At 37.0% G+C, this 23501-nt stretch overlaps 1 protein-coding gene across 6 annotated transcripts in view; it reads left to right on the top strand.

The window, feature by feature from the left end:
* The window catches only part of HAG1 (histone acetyltransferase of the GNAT family 1), a 45725-nt gene extending 35161 nt beyond the window's left edge, over nucleotides 1-10564 (top strand). The window contains exons 9-14 of one of the 6 annotated variants that reach the window (XM_088714268.2): nucleotides 1800-1854; nucleotides 3159-3274; nucleotides 3737-3830; nucleotides 8494-8523; nucleotides 9808-9949; nucleotides 10075-10564. In XM_088714268.2, coding sequence (XP_088570394.2) covers nucleotides 1800-1854; nucleotides 3159-3274; nucleotides 3737-3830; nucleotides 8494-8523; nucleotides 9808-9949; nucleotides 10075-10138 — 501 coding nt within the window. In that variant the 3' untranslated portion in view covers nucleotides 10139-10564. The other 5 variants (XR_015974676.2, XR_015974675.2, XM_088714269.2 and 2 more) reach the window with 5 other exon arrangements.
* Nucleotides 10565-23501: the final 12937 nt, after the last annotated feature.

The raw sequence follows: 23501 nt of genomic DNA, 5'->3' as shown, positions 1-23501 counted from the left end.
GGGTTCAGAGTTCAGACTTCTTACTTCACATGACAACATTTTTCCCCATGAATTTCTATTAGCAACAATCACATGTTGGTCTTTGTCATGCATGACAACATCACCAGACATCAGACCAATAACAGACTTAATATGTAGCGATGAATTTCATTATATTTTTGGATTAGTTTTGTTGCATCTTATTAAATAAATTCACCTGCAAAACTAATGATCGGAACATACCTTTCAATGTCATCTGTTCTGCTCTCTTGTATAGGGCCATGGTTTCCCTGATGAGTATCTTATTTCGATTGATGATAATCCTGTTTGTTGAACATGCCACTGCATGTGATTGACTAAATTTGTCCACTATCTAGCACTCCGAAGATGATGACTGGATCTTGCATTATGTTGATCTTTTAGGTCTGAGAACATGCAACATATGTAACTAAGAAGTAACATTACCATGACATGTAGTTTTAACCAGGTGTTCATGTAAGATTGTCTGCAGGAAGGAACCTATGAGGGTTAGAAGAGAGCTAAAACTTATAGGTTGCTGGGAGTTTGGGTTTAGACCCAAATTTGTTAAAAAAGTGAACTAGAAATATAATGTTCTTGAAGTAAATATGTAACTGATGACTATTATCAAAGACATTGTTTTGGATTCTAAAGCTGAAATCGAGTTTTTAAGGGTTTATGGAATTGAACAGTTGGAATGATGGAAGGTCTATTATCTGGTACATATATGACACGAGGTCTATGGGAACATACATAACGAGAAGCAAAGGGTAAAGGGAAAAGGGAGGATGATATGGGACTTACTCAAGGACTTCAGAATCACATCTTGAGTTGCAAACCTCATGCTTGTTCTACAGCATCACACTATAGGGGAAAAGAAAACTCAAATTTGATCCATCTTTTGCATAAATTCTGATTACATAACTTTTGTATTTGAAGAAAAAGAAACCCCTATTGGTCTTTTAAAGTCTTTAATCTTATAATGAACCAGTTATTTTCCATGGTTATTGTAGCATAAATAGCGCTGTGTGAACAGTATCATGACAGATATTTGGCTTGTCGAGTGGTTAAATTAGATCGAAGATCATTTAATCTTAGCCCTTGATTCATAATAACCCACTAGAAACTAAAAATCAACAAGATGAAAGAAAAATGCTGTAAATTGACAATTACAATTAAATCTAAGAAGAATCCCTAAGTTGCAGCCCTCCAATGCATCATAATAGCATGATCTTGGATCTCCATCAGACATGCTCTATATTCAACCTATAAACATATAAGAGATACCAAACTAACAGCATGCTGATGCAAAGTTAAAATTCTGATGGTTAAGTATCACCATTGCCTTCTTATGGTTAGCATTCACTGAGAGCGGCCATGTGAGTTATTCAAACTGACCTACAAGCATGATAGTTTATAGGACAAGGGATTGAGCACAGCATTCCCATGACCAAAGCTGATCATTTAAGCATTTTGTTGTTTGTATGTGGATTTTGGGTTGTCATATACCTTATTTCAATCTTCTTCTTCTTGTAGATGCCTCAGCATGTGTCAGATACAAAAACATGCAATGCTCTGACTCCAAGAAGAAGAATCAAAGTGTGGGAAAGTGGATAGAAATTGATTTAGCAAGTGGAAAATGAATTAACCCTATACTTTTAACACCTTTACTGTTCTGGTTGAGAACTTTGAACCATATTAATTGCTTGAAGTAGTTAATATCTTTCCTTATGTATTGTATTATCTTGAAAGAGTGGTCTCCTTTAAGAATTATGTCTAATTAACATCTTCTTTATGCTCAGAAAGATGCCGGTATACCTAGGAAGCCTATAAAAGTTGAAGATATTCCTGGTCTCCGTAAGTAAAACCACCGGCATATACCTTTTCAGGTTTAACTTTAGGAATAGTTGTAGTCCAATAACTACATTTTTATGTTTTTTTAGCTGAAATGTATATTCCTGTCTCTCTAAATGATGCATTTGCTTTGACATTGTGAAACAAGCATGCCTTTGACTTTTATGTTAGCATCTTTCTTTCATCCAATATATAACTTTTTACAAAACATGGATCATACATGCTATTAACTTGTTTATGTATTTGTTTAAAAGTCTTGGTAATTTTTTTCCCGTGGACTGCCACCATTTCAAATCATATTTGAGCATTCTAAGAACATTTTGACTAACAAATGCTTACTAGAAATGGAATTGAAAACCTAAAACTTTAAACTTAGTCACTTACTATATATGATTAGTTTTTGAAAATTGTTTTCACAATTCATTGGGTTGCCAAGGATTAACCAGGAAAATTCTGACCTTGCAAAAGATAGGACATTTATTTTTTGACCCTGGAAAGCTGTGATGCAGATTTTGCCTCTGCTTATAGCTTCTCCTATTAGTTCTCACTTACTAGATAAGGTTTGGGCCCCAGTAGTAGCTACCATGTAGCAACTTATTAGCAAAGAAGAGCTCTTTTTGACCATATAAATGCGAACTGCCTTTCCACTCTGACTGTGGAAGATAAGCATCTGCTATCTCACTTTGATGCTCCTGATCAGACCACCAAATAACTGAGCATAGGCTAAATTTGCTTGATGAATAAGCTCAGCCATGCGTAATGTCTTCTATATCCTATATTTCCTTACAAGATGGATATCCACATTGCTTATATTTCACGATGAACAGATGAATGTCAACTATCAAACACTTAATGAGCCACTTTCCATCATAAATGACTCCACAATGTGATGCTTAATTTACTTTTAACGTTAACTATCTTATTGCTAATGCCTTTTTTGAAGACGTTGTAAGAAACTGAAAGTAGTGCAGGCCCAGCCTAAAAAACAAAACCATTTGACGAACCCATTGGAGATTATATAAAGCAACTGGTTGGACACAGGAAACCCTAAAGAGTAAGGAGTGTTGTCTATTTCTAACTCTAACATCTATTTGATATTTTAGTAAAGAGGCTAGCTTTTGCATAGTGTTTTATTTTCATAGATGCACATGCTTGTATTATTACATGAATTTCTTGCTGTGGCTATGTGCTAATTGTACACTATCAAACCAAGAGTTTATGTTATTGATCTATGGTAACCTTAATAGGTTTTGGCCGTTGATGCTGTCAGTCAGCTTTCTTATTTGTGGTGTTATTTTCATAAATAGGAGAGGCTGGGTGGACTCCAGACCAGTGGGGCCACTCAAGGTTCAAGACAGCAAATGCAACAGATAGTGTTGCCTATCGTCAACAGCTGAATGCCTTTATGCGCGGTCTTCTAAAGGCAAGTTGTGACCATAAATAGATTGTTTATATAAGGGAGTTCATGGCATTGAAATCAATTAACCAGCATTTTAACATGGAATTACTACATACTTTCTTTTGGGTCCTAGTTTTCCATTGGTTTTTCAATTCCCAAACCTCTGAAACGTAAAATTGTTGTCAGTTTTCTGAGTCTTTGTTGACCTTGCCGACCCTTCATGGCCCTTTAACCTATATCTGATACCCTCTATGCATTGGGCAAGCCTCCACCCCTATTGTCAATGTCGACAACAACTTAGACAGTTCTTCCCCCTTATTTTTGTGACTCCTATGCTTCTGATATGAGTCATATCAAATATAGACAGAGTGCTTGCTAATACCATTAACCATAACTTCTGATTTGGACTCACCATGAAAATTCTATATGTTTATTAGCTCATGTGTGAGTTTATGCAAGTATGATTTTAAGATGGCTTTCTAACAGATGATGAATGAGCATCCTGATGCTTGGCCATTTAGGGAGCCGGTAGATGCACGTGATGTGCCTGATTATTATGATATCATTAAAGATCCGATGGGTAAGTGTGGAAGACTTGTGTTGTTTTGCATTCATAATATCTAATCTTCTTCAGCTCCATTGCATCCTTGCAAATCTTGTATCTCTTTTTCATAATTATTAGATTACAATATGTTACCTAGTAGAAGATTGAATATGCATATGGGCATATGTTTTTTTTTTTTTTTTTGTTTACTTAAAATGTTTGCAATTTTATAATGCTTGCAGATAATAATCTTTTATGATACTTAGCCTCTATGGTTCAAAAGTTCAACACGTGGTAGGCCGAACCAGAGTGAACTGTCCGATTCGGCCCGTACCAAGCCGACCCGATGGGAAACCGGATCAGTTTGCCCATTAAAATCGGTTCCAGCTCCGAACCAGCTGAAATGGTTTCCGAACCGACCGGAACCGGCCGGAAAAGGCCCAAACAGGACCGAATTGACCGGAATCGGCCGGGTCCAGTTTGCACCAAGTCGACCCAATTTACAATCGAGCTCCCTCCCCCTTTGCTTCGTTTGTTAAAAGGTGTTGTGAAGATGGAAGGGTCAGTTTCGTAGCCAGCGAGGCTAGGGTTAATGCAGGGCAATAGGTAGACAGATATTCCACGCATCCTTCCAGCTGATCAGCCACAACCACAGGAGAGTCGATCACCACATGACTCCCTTGTCAGAGACATCCTCTCAGAGAATTGATCGAGAGATGCTTACATGAGGCTACTACGTTACTCGGTCGACTTGATCAGGAGGACAACATACATCCTCCCAATATAGCCAGGCGAAGGGACATGAAGAGTAAGCAGGCAGCGAGTGACATGAAGGATGAGCAGGCAGTGAGTGGCACGAAGTATGAGTAGGCAGTGAGTGGCACGAAGGATAACAAAAGCTACCTGCAACCCCAATAGAGTGTGGAGGAGCTAGTTCATTCATATTTAGAGACCAGTAACAGCTGTTCTGGTGGTCATGGATTTGCTAGTTAGAAAGAGAGTAGAGGACATAAGACCACCGTTTATGAGACACACCTGCAGGGTAGTCTTCGATTCATTGGTGAGTCCCAGTTTATGCATACTACACACGGTAGGGATCACGGTGCACGATCTGGTGGAGCCCGCTTGGATCCTATTGCATATAGGAGACTGGCTTTTTGAGGTCATTCAGGAGGATACGATGTAGCTGCAAATGACCTCGCACGTGGAGTAGGATCCATAGACGTATATAGAATCATATTATCTATAGGCATAGACAACCTATAACCCATACAGATAAAGATATGAATGTGGTGCGTCTGAGGATCTTTCGGTGGTTACTACCTTATGAAGTTCAGAGCATCTTATGGATCGAATTTTGCTGCCGGCTTATTCAAATGAGCTCCTTTATGGCCGTTTTATCAGCTAGTTTATCAGCCAGAGGACACCTCTCAAAGCCAGAGCTTCAGTGAGAGATCTGAGAGTGCTTGTAACCTGGAGTACGTTCCTTATGGGATGAACATACAAGACTACAATGCCACTTGGTTAGAGGGACGGGCTGATGTACTTTCTGACTCTGCTAATGATTCGGATATCTACGAGAGGCACCGTCACGCAACGAGATTTTAGATATCGGTATGTATGTTGTACTTTAAATATCTATAATTAATAGTATTATTTTATATTTTCACCTCACCACTTGATTTGAGGATATTTCATGTTGCTTCTTGTAGCATGCAACATCTCATTAATTATTTTATGGTTTGTATCATTTTAAAACAACAAGATGTATAATTTAGGTTAAATCGGGATCACAGAAATCTCAAAAACATCAAAAATTATCAAAAAAAATCAATTTAGACTTAAAATCATTAAGAAAGTTGAAAACGATTGATTGTCAATTAATTGAACTTGAAAACTAAAAAAAATGGACGTGCTGGTACGGAATAGAAAGCTCTAGTGTACCGTGTGCCGGTACGGTACCAAAATTGGTATTGTACCAGGTTTGGTACTGTGCAGGTCCGTCTGCCGACCGGTATGGGTTTCGGTACCGGTTCGGCGGACCTTGGTTCAACATGTGCACATTGATTTCAGCACAACACTCGTTTAACTTCTTTTTAGATAGTTTAAAATCTTTTTCTTTTCTTTTGTTTCAGCATTGTACTGTTTCCAGCAGGTGACCAGCATACTCACTAGTACTGACAAAATTTTGTCTATGAACATTGATTAATATAGTAATTACAAGGTTGTTAATTATTTGAAAAATTCTAGTCAAACCCATTTTTGTGACAGAAATAGGGGGCAGCTTACATGGCATATTGAGGTGTCCCTTAATTAACTTGTTAGAAAAGTTAAAGGATAATACTGGAATTATAAAATATTCCCTTCCCTTTCTTCTCTTCCACCAGAAATGGAAATGCTGACGTATGTCCTGCCTCCCATTCTCCTTTTCCACTGGAAGAAAGAAAATGGAGATTTATATTCCATCCTGTTGGAGATCTCCTTTCACCAAAGGAAAACTTATTAGCGTGTATTCTTATGCAATACCTAATACCTCTATTTTCTCTTGTTGGATAATTTTTTTTAATAAGCCAACTATTGAAGATGGGAGAAGAAGAGGATGACACGGGTAGGCAAGTGGCCAACACCTAATATGCATGCTTATTTGATTATTTAACAACCACCACCGCAAAACTATTCTTCAAATCACACAAAAATCTCAGGGAAAAAGGCTAGGAGGATGTGGTACCACACAGACTCCTAAGTTCTAAAACCAGATCTAGATGTGTGATGTGCTTCCTCTTTAAATCTTTCATAATCAAAAGAGAAGGATGGGAAAACGGCAGAATTGCTTTCACCTGTTATGGTTAAGGGTTGTTTTCTTATTTTTTTTGGTAGTAAGGGTTAAGAGTCTCTTGTTATATGCTCTGCAATATTTTTGTTCCTATCTGATCCATGGGTTTCCTGATCTTGTTTTGTATTAATTCATTAGTTATTGGGATAATCCCACCATTTTACCTATTAAACAGAGGCAAACAACACAGTCTAGTTCATTTATTTACTTCTTCGTCTTCTTCACAAATTGATTTTTTATGAATATTTTCTATTCCGATGGATAGGAAGGGAACACCTCAAGGGAAGTTTCAAGGTTGAAATTGGACCATGTTGGCAGCAGACATGATGGCAAATGCTGAAGTGGTTCTCTGTCACAGCCATCGACCTCATCTTTCACTGACAGAGTCACAGAGATCAGTCTCCTTCAAACCCACTAGAACCATTGAGGATGAGATCAGTTTTGATGAAGAAAAGAGATCATATTTTGAAGATGAGGTTAATGGCGGTGATATAGGTTCAATCGAGATAAAAGAGAGCGCCTCAAATGGACTATAGTCCTGTAGAAATTCTACTCTGTTGAAACAGAGTAGAAGAGGAAGGAGGTTGGCAAGAAATAGATTCTGGCCTCTCACTAGTTTTCTTCTCTAGTAATCAAAATTTTGACTTTCCGCCATTGGAAAGAAATCAAGGAAGAAGAAAAGGCTTTGTGTCACTTTCTCCTTCCCACAATCCCCGTTTCTACCATTTATCTAAAAGGTATTCAGCTATCAAGAGCCTGCCACATAAGCTCTCCCCTCATTTCTGTCCCATTTTTGGATCGTAGTAGCATAACTCGAATTATTCCCTTACCAATCTTCTGTTTTCTGAGGTTGTCAGCTATACTTATCATGTCGTAGTAGTAAAATGGGCCCCACTTTCCAGATTCCACTGACTCCATATATTTGTCGAAGTACTCCATATAATTTTGTGCATTTTCATATCGATGATTTCCTTCTATGCCAGGCTCTCCATTAGACAAATAGACAAGAATCAGTTGAGCTAATATAGTTCCCTTGTATTCAATATAGCCCAGGTACCTTCTGAACTTCAATACACTGATTTGATTTGACAAAAATACATGTTATCATTTCCATTAGCATTCAATCCGTGATGCCAGAAGTTTCAAATAGATTAGTGAAAGACAAAGTTATATAACAACTATAGCCAAAATACTGAATTTAAAAAATTATATAACACATTGGAAAAGAGAAAATAGTTGTCCTCCCTATCTTTATTGATAGGAACTGCAAAGATTGTAATTGATAATGATTTCTTAATTGGTTGAATGTTATTTATAGTTATCTTTATGGAATTCATTTCAAAAATGTAATGAACTCATATAAAGTTTTAGCATTTCTCAATACTAGCACATCACAGATATCCTTAGGAGCAGAAATGCAATTACGAATTCTCATCGAGAGGAAAACCCATGCAGATTGCTAGCCAAATGGCTTCTGTTAAGAATTATGAGAAGAAAGATGCATCTTACTAATCAGCCTCAATATTTTGACAAGTTATTTTGAAGGACTTGTGGCACTAATAGAAGAAATCAAAGTGTTAAATATGCATGCATACTCATGATGGTGCACATTAAACAACCTCATCTATTATATCATCCTCTAATTGGATTCTTAGCTTTTCATTTTACCAACTAAAACAACATTGAATATTTATCTAATTTCGAGTAAAGCACTCTGAAATCTGGATTCTATATGAAAATATTTTGATAACTTTTACATGAATGAATTGTTTCATTTAAAATGGCTTGTTAATGATTCACTTTTTAAAGTGAAGGCGGCTTACCTCTTTTTAATTTGCAAAATCACTGATACCTTCTCTTTTGTAGATGCTAGTGAATCCAGCACATGCCATGCAGGTGCGGGGATGCCTGCTTTTTTTAGCTGACCTATTAAGTAACTTTTCAATAGTTAAATTATATTTATAATATTTATATTCCAATGTTGTAGTAAATTAAAAGTGACCTTTGTCAGATATATATATATATATATATATATATATATATATATTTGCAATATTTTCTGAATTCTATAGTTTTCATGAATAACGCCATGAATCATACCCAAAAAAAGAAGCCCTTCACAACTTGTAGCTAACATGCCATGTGATGATAGGGGATTAGCATGATTCACAAGGTCGGCATGATTCATGGCAAGTTCCATACAGTGCTGTTATAATGACCATTATTACAGTCATTGTTTTCATAATAAACAAAACTAAACGGCATAAGTTGTGGAAAGTAATGGCTGATGTAACCTTTATGACAGTCAATAAAAATTTCTGTAGTATTCGTTATAATGAAAGAGCACTTATTGAAACCAAAGGTAAAGGAAGGATTAAAATATAACCTTGTTTTCTGTTATTGTTTGTTATAACAATCATAAAAAAAATGGCATTACGAAAGTCATTATCGTGATCATTATTTAATAGTAAACAATTTTAAATTACATAGGCTTGGCAAATAATGGCCATCCTAACCATTTAACAGTCTCTGTTAAGGTCTGTTATAACCAAATGATATTGTTACTGAAACCTTGAAGGAAGGAGTGAGTATGTTATATTTCATTATAATATTGTTAATCGCTGTTATCATGGTTATTAGTTTTATAATAAATAATTCAAAATAGCATAGGTTGGGAGAGGAAATGGCCGTTTTAACGGACAATATCCATTTCCATAAGATCTGTTGTAATGGCAAATGTTGTTATTGAAACTTTGAAGGAAAGTAAGGAGTAAAATAAAATAGTGACAAGGGAGAAGAAAAGGAGATAAGGAATAAAATAAAATAAAAAAAGATTGTGTTTCTCTGTCTCAGAGGGGAATAAAAGATGTATGTTGGAATTTTGCAAAACTTTAGTGAAAAACTGCTTTATAAGTAGGCCAAAGAAGAGGAAGAAAGGATATGAATGGAAAATTCAAGCTTTGAAGTGTTAAATGGTGGTTTATACACTCATGGTGATAAACTGAGTATTATTTGGTAATATGTGGTGTACTGTTTGTATATCATGAAGTTTTCCACATTCATTTCCTTCTAATGTCAAAAGCTCGAAAAATAAGTAAGAAAAGATGGTGGTAGAACTTGCTTTTATTTCAGGAACTCCAATTCTTTAAACCTGATTTTGATGTACATATGTTCATGCAGATTTGAGGACCATGTCAAAGAGAGTAGAGTCAGAACAGTATTATGTTACTTTTGAGATGTTTGTTGCTGATGTCAAGAGAATGTTTGCAAATGCTCGGACCTACAACTCCCCTGAAACTATCTACTATAAATGTGCAACAAGGTGCATCAATTACGCCCAAACCCTACATTTTCATTATTGGGATGTACATCATTACATGACATTGTACTTCTTCAATATCAGCATGCTAAGTTGGTTTTTCTCTTTCTTCCTTTTTGTCCACACAGGCTTGAGAACTATTTTTCAAACAAGGTACAGGCACATCTGCTCCAAACAGCCAACAAGAATTAGTATTGCGCACAAAGAAATCTTTTCCTAGTTGAGAATGGAAGAACCTAGAGCAGTTCTGGCGGGGCATTCACAAACTACAAAGGAACCATGACATGTAGGACTGAATGCTGAGTTTGTGGGGCACAACTAGGCTCACCCGTCTTAATTTAAGAAAACTCTTCATTTGTACAAACCACAACTCAAAAGTACTTTTTTAACTCATCATCAGGATGTGTAAAAGAAAGACTGCACCATCATGCTACTCATTTGCTTGCGACCTTGGTGTTAGCCATGCAATGCTGCATTTGTTGGTGGCAGTCATACAGGGCTAGGTTTCATTGTACTGATTATGCCAAGCATGAGATCTGATTACCTTTGGCATTGATATGGAGATTGTTACCCAGTGGCATTCATCCACGGCGCAAATGAAGTTGTTTTAGAGATGCACACATTGGTCTAGATGAACAACTCAGAAAATTCCCAGGCAAGCTTCATTTAATTTGGTTAGAAGTTGTCATTACCAACGTTTTCATCTCCGTGGGTGATTCTAAAACGAGGGTAGGCATGCAGATCGAGGAAGGTTCTATAAAACTAGTTGCAGGCTTAATGCCACTCTCTACAATTCTCATCCCTTTGCAGTGTCGTGCCCTGGTGTCGATTTTTTCCCTTGTACTATTGGAAACAGGCTGTAAGCAGCATGATTTTTTTTTTTTTTGCCAAACAAAAAAGGTTAGGGGGGAGGAACGGACAACTTGCCCCCGCGTAGCAGCCTTCGCCCCGTTAGGAGAGTATTCGATGTGGGTAGACACCGTTTTAGTCATACTCTCTCTATCCGAAAGTGAGTACGTCATACCTGGCACCACCAAAGCTATTAGTGGACTAATAAGCGCTTCTAAACTCCAAGTCCAAGCAATGTCACCATATTTTAATCGACGTGCGGTGCGATTCGAATTTGGAACTCTGCGATTAGAAGACTACGCCCAGTTCTGGCTAGCATGACTTAGCTAGCCCATATTTTAATATGTTATCCTCATTTGAACCTAGCATCTGAGCACGGAGACGGGGCTTTTGCTAGGCCATTTTTATGTGTGCATAAAAAAATGACATGAGAAAAAGTGGGTGATGGTTGGTATACCTTTGCATAAACCCCTCTCGGGGACAAAGTGATACTCTTGGAATCAGTCTTTATTTGTTGGACATCAATATGTTCCTCGAATTATGATGTTTCTTTATAAGAAAGATACTAGCAATTTAACATAGAAAAAAGTAACATATTTTGTCACAAAATTTAGAAAGTCAATGTTCTACTGATGCCTTATGATGGGGGAACACATTTATTTCAACCTAGAAAATATGAGAGTGCTCATGACTTGAGATCTATGGTCTATTTGCTGATACAACACATGCTTGTCAAGCAGGGTAGTGAGAAGATGCACGATCATTTTAGCTGAGTAGCAATTTCTTTAAACATTTAGTCAGGCATTAATTACAACGTAATAAAAAACAATAAGATAATTTTTGTACTGGCTATGTTTGCTCTATAGCTGTTATGAATGAGTGAAGCTGCAAATACATGATCTGACAGTCCAGGAGCAAGAACATTTAGGTCCCATTTAGGATTGTTTTTGGAGGACCCAAAATCATCTCTAGAACCCAAAAAATATTTCGAGGGGATACATGGGTGTTTGGTAAAAAACTTGAAATAGCTTCTTGATCCTCTTAGAAGTTGAAAAATCTCCGCTTGGCAAAAGCTCCAAACTAAAGCTTCTCTCCACGAAAATTTATTTGTGTGACCAAAATGTTTTCAAACTTTATGGCTATTACATTATTTATTATATCTTTATATTGAAATAAAATACATAAATTATAATTAACAATATTTTATACCACATAATATTAATATGATCTTATCTCATTCATATATTATAATAATATTAGAGTTTGTAATAATATATTAATATGAAATAATAATAATTTTAATACTTTATATCAAAATATTGTATCACAATTATTAACTAATAATACATATATTATTAATATAATATAATATATTATTAATATATTATTATATTATATTATATTATATCATATCATATTATTTAATTTTATTTTATTATACTATAAATATTATATTATATTATACTAATATTATGGTAATGCCAAGGTATTACCATAATAATCATATTTTAATAATAAAACATTATTAGATTTCTATAATATTACACTATCATACTATACTAATGCACACATATTAAAAGTCTGATACACATTATAAGATTTTGATGCTCACATTTGAAATGGACTATCCATGCATCCAATTATTGTTGCATGCACCTTAAACGGGTGATGTACTCGCCAGATGATAACTAAAGCGATGATATGCACCACCACCCATCACCACTAATGATGTTCCCCACTGTCTACCATGATCAATACTCTCTACCACTACTCACTGTTGTTAGTGATTTCAATTATTTCTCATCATTGCCCATCACGACTAATGAGCTTTATTGTCATCTACTATCATTGATGATCTCCACCATAACCCATCACTATCGATAATATCCACCATTGGGATCTTGAACATTGCCTATCATTGTTAACAAGATCTACCATTGCCCACCACCATCATTGATCCTACCACCACTCACAACTACTGATGATAGCGGTGGCGATCATTGTTGATGCATGTGCCTTTTAAAGGAGATGCGCACATTAGATAACCAATATACAGGGCCGGCCCGAGCCTTAGGCGACTGAGGCGGTCGCCTAAGGCCCCGGGCCAACAGAAGGCCCCCGGAAGGTGGAGAGAGAGAGAGAGAGAGAGAGAGAGAGAGGGAGGGAGGGAGGGACCGTGACCAAAAGGAAGCAAAGGCCCCATATAAAACGGGATGAGCTGGCTACGAGTCTTCCCCCTTGATGGAAGGGAGGTGGAGAGTTTCTTGGCCTGCAGAGGAAAAATTTAGGAAGTTGGGGACGGTAGTTTTGTTTTGGATGGAGAGAGAGAGAGAGAGAGGAGGGATTTGGTTGGCTTGATACACGCCTGAAGCCACTCTTACCTTTCATCCCTTCTCTTGTTTGGTTTTGGTCTTGGTTTTCCTTCCCTCACATTACTCCTGATCTAGCTGGACTATCAGGAAGAAAGGGGGATTGGAAATGGACTTTCTTGGAGGGTGGAGATTCTTTTAATTTTCTCCTCTCGGTTTCTTCTCCCCTCTTGGGTGGTAGAGAGAGAAGGAGGGAGGGGGTTGAATGGCTGCTGTGCTGTGATGTTGCGGTTGCTGCTTGGGTACTCACTTGAAGGGGAGATGGAGGGATGGGACTTTTATTAATTAGATGGAGTCAATTTCCCATAATGCCCCTACTTTCTCTTATAGAGAAGCTCCTGGAGAAATTCTTTTCTTTACCTTGACCATGAAGTGCCATGGGATGACCTTTTCCTATTCCGCTCTTGCTTGACATGATAAACAAAATTGCCAAGCATTATCTCAGTTATTTAATCAATTTTATGGCCCTTCTTTTAGGATAATTACTTTTCTGCATTTCCATTCAAAAATAATATTAAATTAAAAAGATTTCTGGCCTATCTTTGTTAGATTCATGTACCTTTGTTGAAATAGTGTACTTGATAGCTATCCATTTTCATATCATTTTTTTAATATTTTATATTTATTAAAAAAATTTATTATTAAAAAAAAAGCCCTCATTCATTGGATTCGCCTTAGGCCCCCAAATGTATTGGGAATATACATGTTTCAAATTGATCGTGCATACATGCATGACATATAGCTGTACACTAAAATCTAATGTGAATGTTTTAATAGAGTGATGCACACATTATAAACTTTTAGTTAACATACTTGAAACGGACAATCTATACATAATTTATTAGTATACAAATTTTATGAGTACATTTTGAACAGCACTCATGGATGATACAACTTTTGTTAGTATACTTGACGCACATATTATAGATACGAAAGATTATAAGTACTTATTTTAAATAACTAATGCATACATTTTAAAAGTATGATGCACACATTATAAGCTTTTGATGCTCATATTTGAAATGGAGCATGTCCAATTATTATTGCATGCATCTTAAACAGGTGAAGTACTTACTGGATGGCAACTAATGCACATATTGAAAGATATCAAAGTGGTATAAATGCATATTTAAAAAGGAGAATTACTCATTAGATAACAACTGATGTACATATTTTAAATAGTCGATACAAAAGAATCTGATACTAATGTCCTAAAAAGTGACACATATATTAATTTTTGAGTAATATCCACGATTTGAATCTTGAACCTCATGATAGGCAATCTTGTAGGGGTGAGGTACCAACTAACTATGCTAACAATTATTGACAACTATCTAATATTTAAAATGGGCAATTCACACATGCTTAATACTATGCACATTTTAAATAGGTGATAAACATGTCTTGAAAAGGTGGCATTTATTGGATGACAATTGATGCATATATTATAAGAGATTAAAATGTTACCACTATACAATTTAAACGAGTGATGTGTACATTTCAAATTGGGCTTAAATAGCTGATGCTCTTGAATTGACGTTTGCTTTTAAAGAAGATGATATATGTACATTTTTCAAAAAGATGATGCCTACAGTATTAAACAGTAATTTACATATTTAAAATGGATGATCCATATATGCTCAATTACCATGCATAATTTTTTGTAGGGGATCAGATCACTTACATAATTTTAAACATGATAAGCAAATTTTATTGCAAAGTTGAGCATATGTCCATTACAAGACTCAAATAGAGAGTCACTACAAGTACTAGCTTGGCCGATTATTACCGTGATAACTAGACACTTCTTCACATTCATTAATTTAAATTTTACTTCTTCTGATTTCTTAGAATTTTTCATTTTTGATGGTACCAAAATGCCATTATATCCGCATATCTTATCTATTTCCCTACAAAAATGAATATTTTCAGAAAAAAATCAGTTCAATATTTATGCATCATCAATTTATAATATGTAAACAGCACTTTTTAAAAATATGTGCATTAATAACTTTTGTCAACTATAATTAACAGTTGTGGTTGGTGGTGTAAATTGTTAAAAGTAGTAGGTTATAGTGGAGATCTTGATGATAAGTGATAGCAATCATTAGCTATCACGTACGAAATTCGGGACGTAATATGGCCATACTATAGAGAGGAACAACCCATGATAACACAAAGCCAAACATTTCATTTAACTTCCAAATTCATCTCAAACAAAATATAATAAATAAAAATCTAATTTTATTATCCATAAAATGCATTGAATACTGGTTCAAAGCATCTAAATTCAAACATAAATACCAAACCCATAATCCTCAATATTTAAAAAATCATTAGCTACAAATTCTTAGTCAATTTAAAATACTAAATTTTTTTTACAAAATTGTCAAACTTGCTAACGCAAACTTAAGTCTGGGCCTTCGTCCTTATCGACCTTATTCATCTGGAGAGAGAAAAATAAAAATAGAGATATATGAGTGATAGTTTAGTAAGTAAATCTTACTCTACCTTACCGGATCAAGCTTTTTTATAGCAATGCATTATTTAAAAGAAATAACAGATATTATAAAATAAAGCATTTCATAGTACAATATATTAAAATAAGTCACAAAGCCAGTCATGCATGCATAAATTATTCAATTTCATAAACATAGTTACAAGAATATATTCAAAAACCATCCCTCTACCATTTAGCTATATCATAGTTCAAAATATTGCTTACAAATATTCGTGCTACAGTTACTTTATACTCATGACAGGGTCTGTGTTCATAATCGACATTTATTTTTATTTTGTATGTCAACTTTATACCCACTGGCAGGACCTGTGCTCTAATGGATGCTAACTCCATATGTCGATTTTTTCAATTATAGAGATCATACATAGCAATTTGAGAGCTTTTCAAATACTTATATCTTTTCTTAAAATATATACATAAATAGATAAAAAAATACTAAATAACATGATCAGATTCAGCTTTCATAACAGAACTATTTTTATTAAAGTATTCATAGACCTATTTTTCATAATAAAACATGATATTTCCACCAGTAAATTTTAAAAAAAGTATGATATTTTCATCAACAAATTTTATGCATGAAAAATATGATCATTTGAAAAATAATGAGTGTAATATCTACTTACTTCTTTCGCCTGTATAAATTTTACTAGGTAAATTAGTTAGCCCTATTTAAAAATATTAAAAGCAAGATTAATTTCTATTCGATGATTTTAATCAAACTAAAATAATAAGAAAAGGAGACGGTTGGTCAGGTGACAGCATTTGGCAGCTTCAGGCAGGTCAAATCTAAGAAACTCAATCAATGAATCATGGGATATGGACTCGATTAGCGCTAAGGTCATTCGATAAGATTCATTATGAGTGGAATCCAAGAATATTTAACAGAGCCGAAATGATAGGTCCAATAGGCATTCGGGGCACCAAGGCAGTATAGAGCCTCTTTTCAGGGGTCAACTTAGGTTCGTAGATTAGGTCGACAAGACTCTGTACTGGGATCCATAAGTCTCCTAGAGAGAGAAAGAGGAAGAAGAGAGAGAAGAAATAAGAGAGAGATAGGTTCTCTTTCTTCTTTTTCTTTTCTTTTCTAACTTTTCTTCTTCTTTCCTTTTAAACTCTTCTTCTCCTTGGCAGAACAGGGGAAGGAGGCAGCGGACCACGGTCATGGTCATGGTGGTTCGACGAGGTGGCAATTGGAGGTGATGAAGGGCAATGGGTGGTGATCGATGGTGGCGGCCGGCACAAATCAACCCAAAATAGGGCCAAATAGAGAAATTTTTTGGCTCGGTGATTCTCGAGTCCTAGCCCACTTGCCGACAACTAGAGGTCCGACTCGGATCAGGGATGAAGATAAGGAGGTCGGCCGACTCAACCAAGGCCTCGACATTAAAAAACAGTGGCATCAGTGGCCGAAAAAGAAGAAAAATTTCAGCCAAAAATAGGAAAAAAATTGGGGGTCAGATTTTCGGTCGATTTTTGGCTGATTGTTCGGCCAACTATCGTGATTCTAGATCATGGAAAGAAGAAAAAGAAAAGGGGAAAAAGGCTGGGGCATTAACTCAGTTCTAGTGGTGTCCGACGGCCCCAATTTTTGGCAAACACGAAGACGGACAACCATGAGATCAAGGGGAGAAAAGAGAGAGAAGGAGAGCTGATGACCGTCGATGGAGGGCTTAGAGGGGGGAAAAGGTGTTTATATAGAGGAGACCTAAGGCTCCAGTGTCCCTAAGTTTCTGACTCGGAGTCGAAGTCGTCGTGGGAGTCTTCCACCCATCATGTGCAAAGCATGCTTGGGGCTAACATGGGAAACTTAACACTTAATTCTTAAACAAATTGGGGTACTTTGTCTTTCATTTAACATTCCGCCATACTTTTGCTGCAGAACTTTGATCTGATCTTACTCTTCTAGGGCTCAAAACTCTAGATTGGTTTGTATTAACCCTAACTTCCTCGTCTAAGTGATACACATCTTAAATAAAACATCTGTAAAAATAACTTTATTAAGAGAAATGGCAACACATAATGGCTCATTCAAATCTTCAATTATGCAGCTTAAAAAAGTAGGAAACTTGAGAGATGCAAAAGAATAAGAAGAATCTTATTCAAATAGCACATGAGCATCTATGGACTTGTCTAGAATGGTACCTATCATTACTTGATCACTTGAATTGGCATGATGTTGGGTCAAAGCGAACACCCGTACATTCTCTTTGTGTTCCTGGTCAGCTTGTTTGGTAGATTTTGGATTTTCTTTTTTCTTGATAGAGAAATCTCTTGCCATATGACCCACCTTGTTGCATGTAAAACATGCTCCCAGCTTCTCAAGATAAGATCCATGATGATTCTTGCCATAATATTTTGAACTTTCTATTGATCTCGGCCTCTTTCTATCTCCTCTCTCTTGTTCTGATCTTTTCATATCATATTCCACTTTCAAAGCTCTTTCTAACACATCTTGTAGTTGTTAAAAGTATGAGATGACAAGTGCGACCGAATTTTATATCTTAGACCATGCTCAAATCTGTTGGCTTTGCCCTTATCGGACTCAATGACATGAGGGCAAAAGCATCCTAGCTCATTAAACTTATTAGCATATTCTAGCACTGACATATTTTCTGTATATTGTAGAGCTAGGAATTCATAACATAAGTCGGCGGCAAAAATCAACCCAAAATAGGGCTAAACAGGAGAGTTTCTTGGCTCATTGATTCTCGGGTCCCAGCCCACTTGCTGACAGCTAGAGGTTCGGCTCCAACTAAGGAGGAAGGTAGGGAGGCCGAGTAACTCAACAAAGGCCTCGATGTCAAGAAACGATGGCACCAATGGCTAAAAAAGAAAGAAAATTTCGGCCAAAATAGGAGAAAATTAGGGGGTCTAATTTTTGGTCGATTTTCGGTTGATTGTTTGGCCGACGACTGTGATTCTGGGTCATGGGAAGAAGAAAAGAAAAAGGGGAGAAAGGCTAGGAAATTACTCCAGCTCTGGTGGAGTCCGGCGGTCCTGATTTTTTGTGAACACAAAGATAGGCAACTATAAGTTCAAGGGGAGAAAAGAGAGAGAAAGAGAGCTGATGATCGTCAGTGGAGGGCTTAGACAAGGGAATAGGTGTTTATATAGAGAAGACCTAGGGCTTCGATGGACCTAGGTGTCCGACTCCTAGTTGGAGTCATCGGGGAGAAGGGAGGAAGGAAGACTCCTGATGAGAGTCTTCTACCTGTCACATGCGAAGCTGCGCAGGGCTAACATGGGCCAAGCCCAGTCAGGCCTTCACATTAGCAATGGTGGATGATAGAAGATATCACTGATGGTGATAGACAGTGGTAGAGATCATCTGCAATGGTAGGTGGTGGTGGAATCATTGATAGTAGTGGGCCATGGTGGAGATTATCGATGATTACGAGTAGTGTTGAAAGTTGTCAAATAGTGGTTGGCAACGGTAGAGATCCTAGATAGGTGAATATCATCAATAGTGATGGTTAGTGGTGAAAATCATAAGAATGGTAGGTGAACTAGAAATCGTTAATGGTGGTGCATGGTAGTAATGGAGATTATTAATGATGGTAAGTGGTGGTAGAGATTATCCATGATGGAGGGCAATTCTAGAGATCTAAGATCGTGAGTGGTGTTGGAGATCGATAATAATAGCGGACAGCTATGAGAATTCTTGGCAATAGTGGATAGTGATGAGATTGTTGATGGTGGTGGGCATGGCTGAAATAGCAAGTGGTGGTGGATAATGAGAGAGAAGATAGTTCTCTTTCTCTCTCTCCCTTTTTTATCTCTCAAGCTATCATTTTTTTCTCTTAATTCATTTTATATATGCCATATATTTTCAATATAATCCTCACCTGTAAAGAGAAATGATATTATGGAATATGCTGTTATGGCATGTGATGGCTACCATTATAGCATGAAATGTGAAGAACCTCTACATGTGGGCCCTTATTTTTTTTCTCCAAATGCTTTGATATCTTTCCATCCTTCAATAACAATCAATAATTGTGCTTTCTTTCATTTCTGTATAACAACCATAGCCGTAGATTATTTTCTATCTTATTTTTTATTCAATAGCATCAATCTTGTTATTATGATCATGTTGTATAATTATATATACATATCAATGAAAGGCTCTATGCAAACCTATTCACTAAACTTTCCATTGTATTAGAGCAGGTCGATCGACGCCTGCCAATAGTGTTGAATTAAATTAAATATTTTAAACCTTTCCTCCAAATTCAAAATTTGAATTCAAATTCCGCGTCAACGGGCTTTCTGCTTCTTTTGGCCTGTGTCTGCTTTGACTTAGTCAACGGCCAAGTGTCAAACATTCGCGCGCAAGCAATGGAGCAAACATAGAAAGATATCTAAAAAAGCAGGCCAAGACAAGTGTAATGCATCCATGCGCAAGAGCAAGAATGTAATGGCCCCCAAAGAAAAAAGGAAGCATGGAGGGCCAAGATACAACATGCCACAGGATCAAAGGAGCACAAAAAGACATGTCATCAATCCGCAGGAGGAGATTTTGCTTCTTTTGATGCGCCTGAGCCTATATAAAGGGCTCTAGGGATCATTTCAAGATAATGAAAAATTTCTCTTCTCCCTTTTGTTCTTATTCTCTTCTCCACATAATTTTAATTAATTTTCTGAGTTTCTTTTGAGCTATCTACAAGCATGAACGTGCTCTTCTTTCTTTCTGGAGGCGCACTGATGGAGAAAACGTGGTTCTATATTGCGTCATTGTATTTCTAGAAATCTGTACCAGCAGACCCATACGTGGGGGGCATAAACTTTTCTGGGACAGCGCGTCAGCGTGCTTCGATCCACAAGCCATCTTCTTTTATTTTTTTCATTTTATTATTCTATTTTCAAGTAAATAATTTGCTAGTTTACTCTTCTTATTTACTGTTTATGAATATTAGAAATATTCAATTATTGATTTATCAATTATATTTGTGCATCTAGGCTAACAATATAGAAAAATTTATGCACTGTTAGTACTAGATTTTAAATTACAATATTTATTATACATTCTGCCACATATGGCATGCATAATCTTGGTGTGATGTTACAATTGCCACATATTGAATGCACAATCTTGGTATGATATCAAACTACCACATATTGCATGCACAATCTTGTTACGATGTCACAATTGCCACATATTGCATGCACAATATGATATCACAACTGTCACATATTGCATGTATAATCTTGGTATGATATCACAACTGCCACATATTGTATGCACAATCTTGGTATGATATCACAGATCAATCTCCAAAAATTATTGAAACTGATTATCATATTCAAAATTAGTATTTATATCAAATCATAGGATTTAGTATATTTTAGCTGTTACACATTTTTGCTAGCTTTATTTTAGTGCTTAATTTTTCAAACAAAATATTAGATTATCTAACCTTCAAGAGGTTTATTAATACCTCCATTTGTACTTCTTACGGAGTAATTTCTAGATTCCATTCAAATAGAAATTCAGAAATTGGTTAATTCATAGGAGCTAGCTTAATATTTCACTTAGGATGAAATTGAATGATATCTAGTAAAATTATCTATTGAATAAGGTGTCTAAGAAAAGTTTGTCAAAAAGGCCTACGTGGCTAAGAAAAGCTGGTACTTAAGTGAGTCAAGTGCTCCACCACTGATCTGAAGCTGATCTAGCTGTTATTTTTTGAATTTTTCAACTTGACGTCTAAAGTTCAAATTAGATATCAGTGCAATAATTTGAAATAAACCTTCTCATTTTCACAGGTATCAAAACTGTGTTAAGCTACAAATCAATGGCTTCCCACACATTTGAAATCTTAGTGCTAAACCTAAAAAGTTTGATGGTCAAAACTTAGGAGGTGGCAGAATCAAATGCAGTTCTGGCTCACCATCCTAGACTTGATCTCAGCCATTGGTGAGAGCACTACTAAAGTCAATAATGGGTCTAACTCATCTGCTTTACGACTTGCTACTCGTTGCAAACCAAATCCTGCTGATGCGTTCGCAAAACTGCTCTCCCAAGTGCAGGAAAATATATCTTTCTTTTCTTTTAGAGATGAAAGAGCCCCCCTCTATTTTTTTTCGAATGAGAGATAAGAGCCCCCCCCCCCCAGCCGAGAGAGAAATATTCCTTGGCCTTCGATCCCCCTGATCGCATGCGGTGGAGACCGGTCGGCTGAGATGAATCCCCAGGAGAAGAGGATGGACGTGGACGGCTGGATGCTGATGTGGATGCGTGCGTGGGATCGCGATCTTCTTCAAATGGATGCATAGAGACGCTCGGGAGCTGATCGCGATCGCTTGCATCGTGGGAGGCTTGCTGGGATGTGCTGTGAAGCTCTGGGATGCGGACGGATGCGGAGGTGCTCGCGAACGGCTGGATGAAGCTGTGGATGCGGAAGAATCGAACACGGAGAAGCTGGTAGCAGGGCCTTGGACGCGGGAACCTGAGATCTAGGAGGTGGATCACGAACGCCTGCGGGATCTGATCGCAGATCCAGAAGCATGGGATGCGGAGGATACTTCGCGAAAGATTCGCACGCGGAGAAGACGGACACGGTGCCTGGGGTCGCGAATCCGGAAGACGCGCGGATGGGCTGCACAAGGGAGAGACTGATGCAGAATGAAGGAGCGTGGACTCGGAAGCGAGCTGATCGCGGGATGCCAATCCGAAAGCTGATTCGGAAGCTGGACGCAGAATCGTGGGAGCTCGGATGCGGGTCCATCCTGGATGGCAAGATACGGAAGAGGAAGCATGGATCACGGGCTCCAAAAGAATGAAGCGTTGTTTCCTTCTTTGAGCCACAAAAAGATGGGAACACGGAGACGCGTGGAGGGCGGATCCAACGCAGAAGGAAACTGAGATGCTTGGGCTCGCGGATGGATGAAGATCACTGATGGGAAGGGTATGATGTTGCTGCATGTGGCTGCACTTAGTCTGCTAATGCTCCTTTTAGTATGCAATTGGGGATGACCCCATACAGTTGGCTGTTCACCTGCGGTGATGCATCTTTTTGGACCCAATGTGCATTTCAGCTTTGATTTTACGATCACCTGCACTCAACAAAAGTATAATATTAAATCGGCAATTTTATCATTATCTGTTAACAATAATACTAATTTAAGTGATGTGTAAATTGCACTTTTGTGCTCTCATTACACCCCCCCCCCAAAACTAGCTTATTGCTAGTCTCTAGCAATTAACGAGCAAATAATAAAAAGAGGGCACAAAAGTTGTAGTCTAACCTATGACTTTTTATTGAAGCTAAGTACAAAGAATTAAGATATGTATCCACTTTCGTAAAGCATCACGATTGCACTTAGCACGTGCAACAAGCCGTTAAACCCCTAGGTTACCCTAGTGGACGAGTGTTGTCTCGTGAGAGTTTTCAGGGATGTTAGCCACAAACATCATGAATGATATGACATGAGATCCTAATACAAATATGAAATAAATCCTAAGCTAATACACATGTAATTAATTAATATGTATTTTCAAGCATGGCAACTGTCAAAGCAAGGAAATATAAAAGTGTAGTGTGCATAAAATAGTTTGACTTTATCAGAGTACTAATACCTCCACCACAACAGGGCACCGCCCGAGTTTTAGGCGCACTACTCAATTTCACAAGTGTTTTCTACAGTTTGTTAGAACCTGATCCATCAAATTTTTAGAATATCAAATATTGTATAAATTTGTCAAGAATGGTTTGCATGTAAAGAAAAAGCTATCAATCCCAACTAAACAACCCGGGTACACAGAGGTCCAATACAATGGAGTCAAACTAGCAATTACCACATGTCATTGGGT

The sequence above is a fragment of the Phoenix dactylifera genome, chromosome 18 (genome assembly GCF_051530095.1).
Source record: "Phoenix dactylifera cultivar Ajwa chromosome 18, Ajwa_hap1_PhDact_Kaust_v1.1, whole genome shotgun sequence".
Lineage (NCBI taxonomy): Eukaryota > Viridiplantae > Streptophyta > Magnoliopsida > Arecales > Arecaceae > Phoenix > Phoenix dactylifera.
The sequence above is the reverse complement of the archived record's forward strand: the minus strand, read 5'-3'. Positions and strand labels throughout refer to the sequence as shown.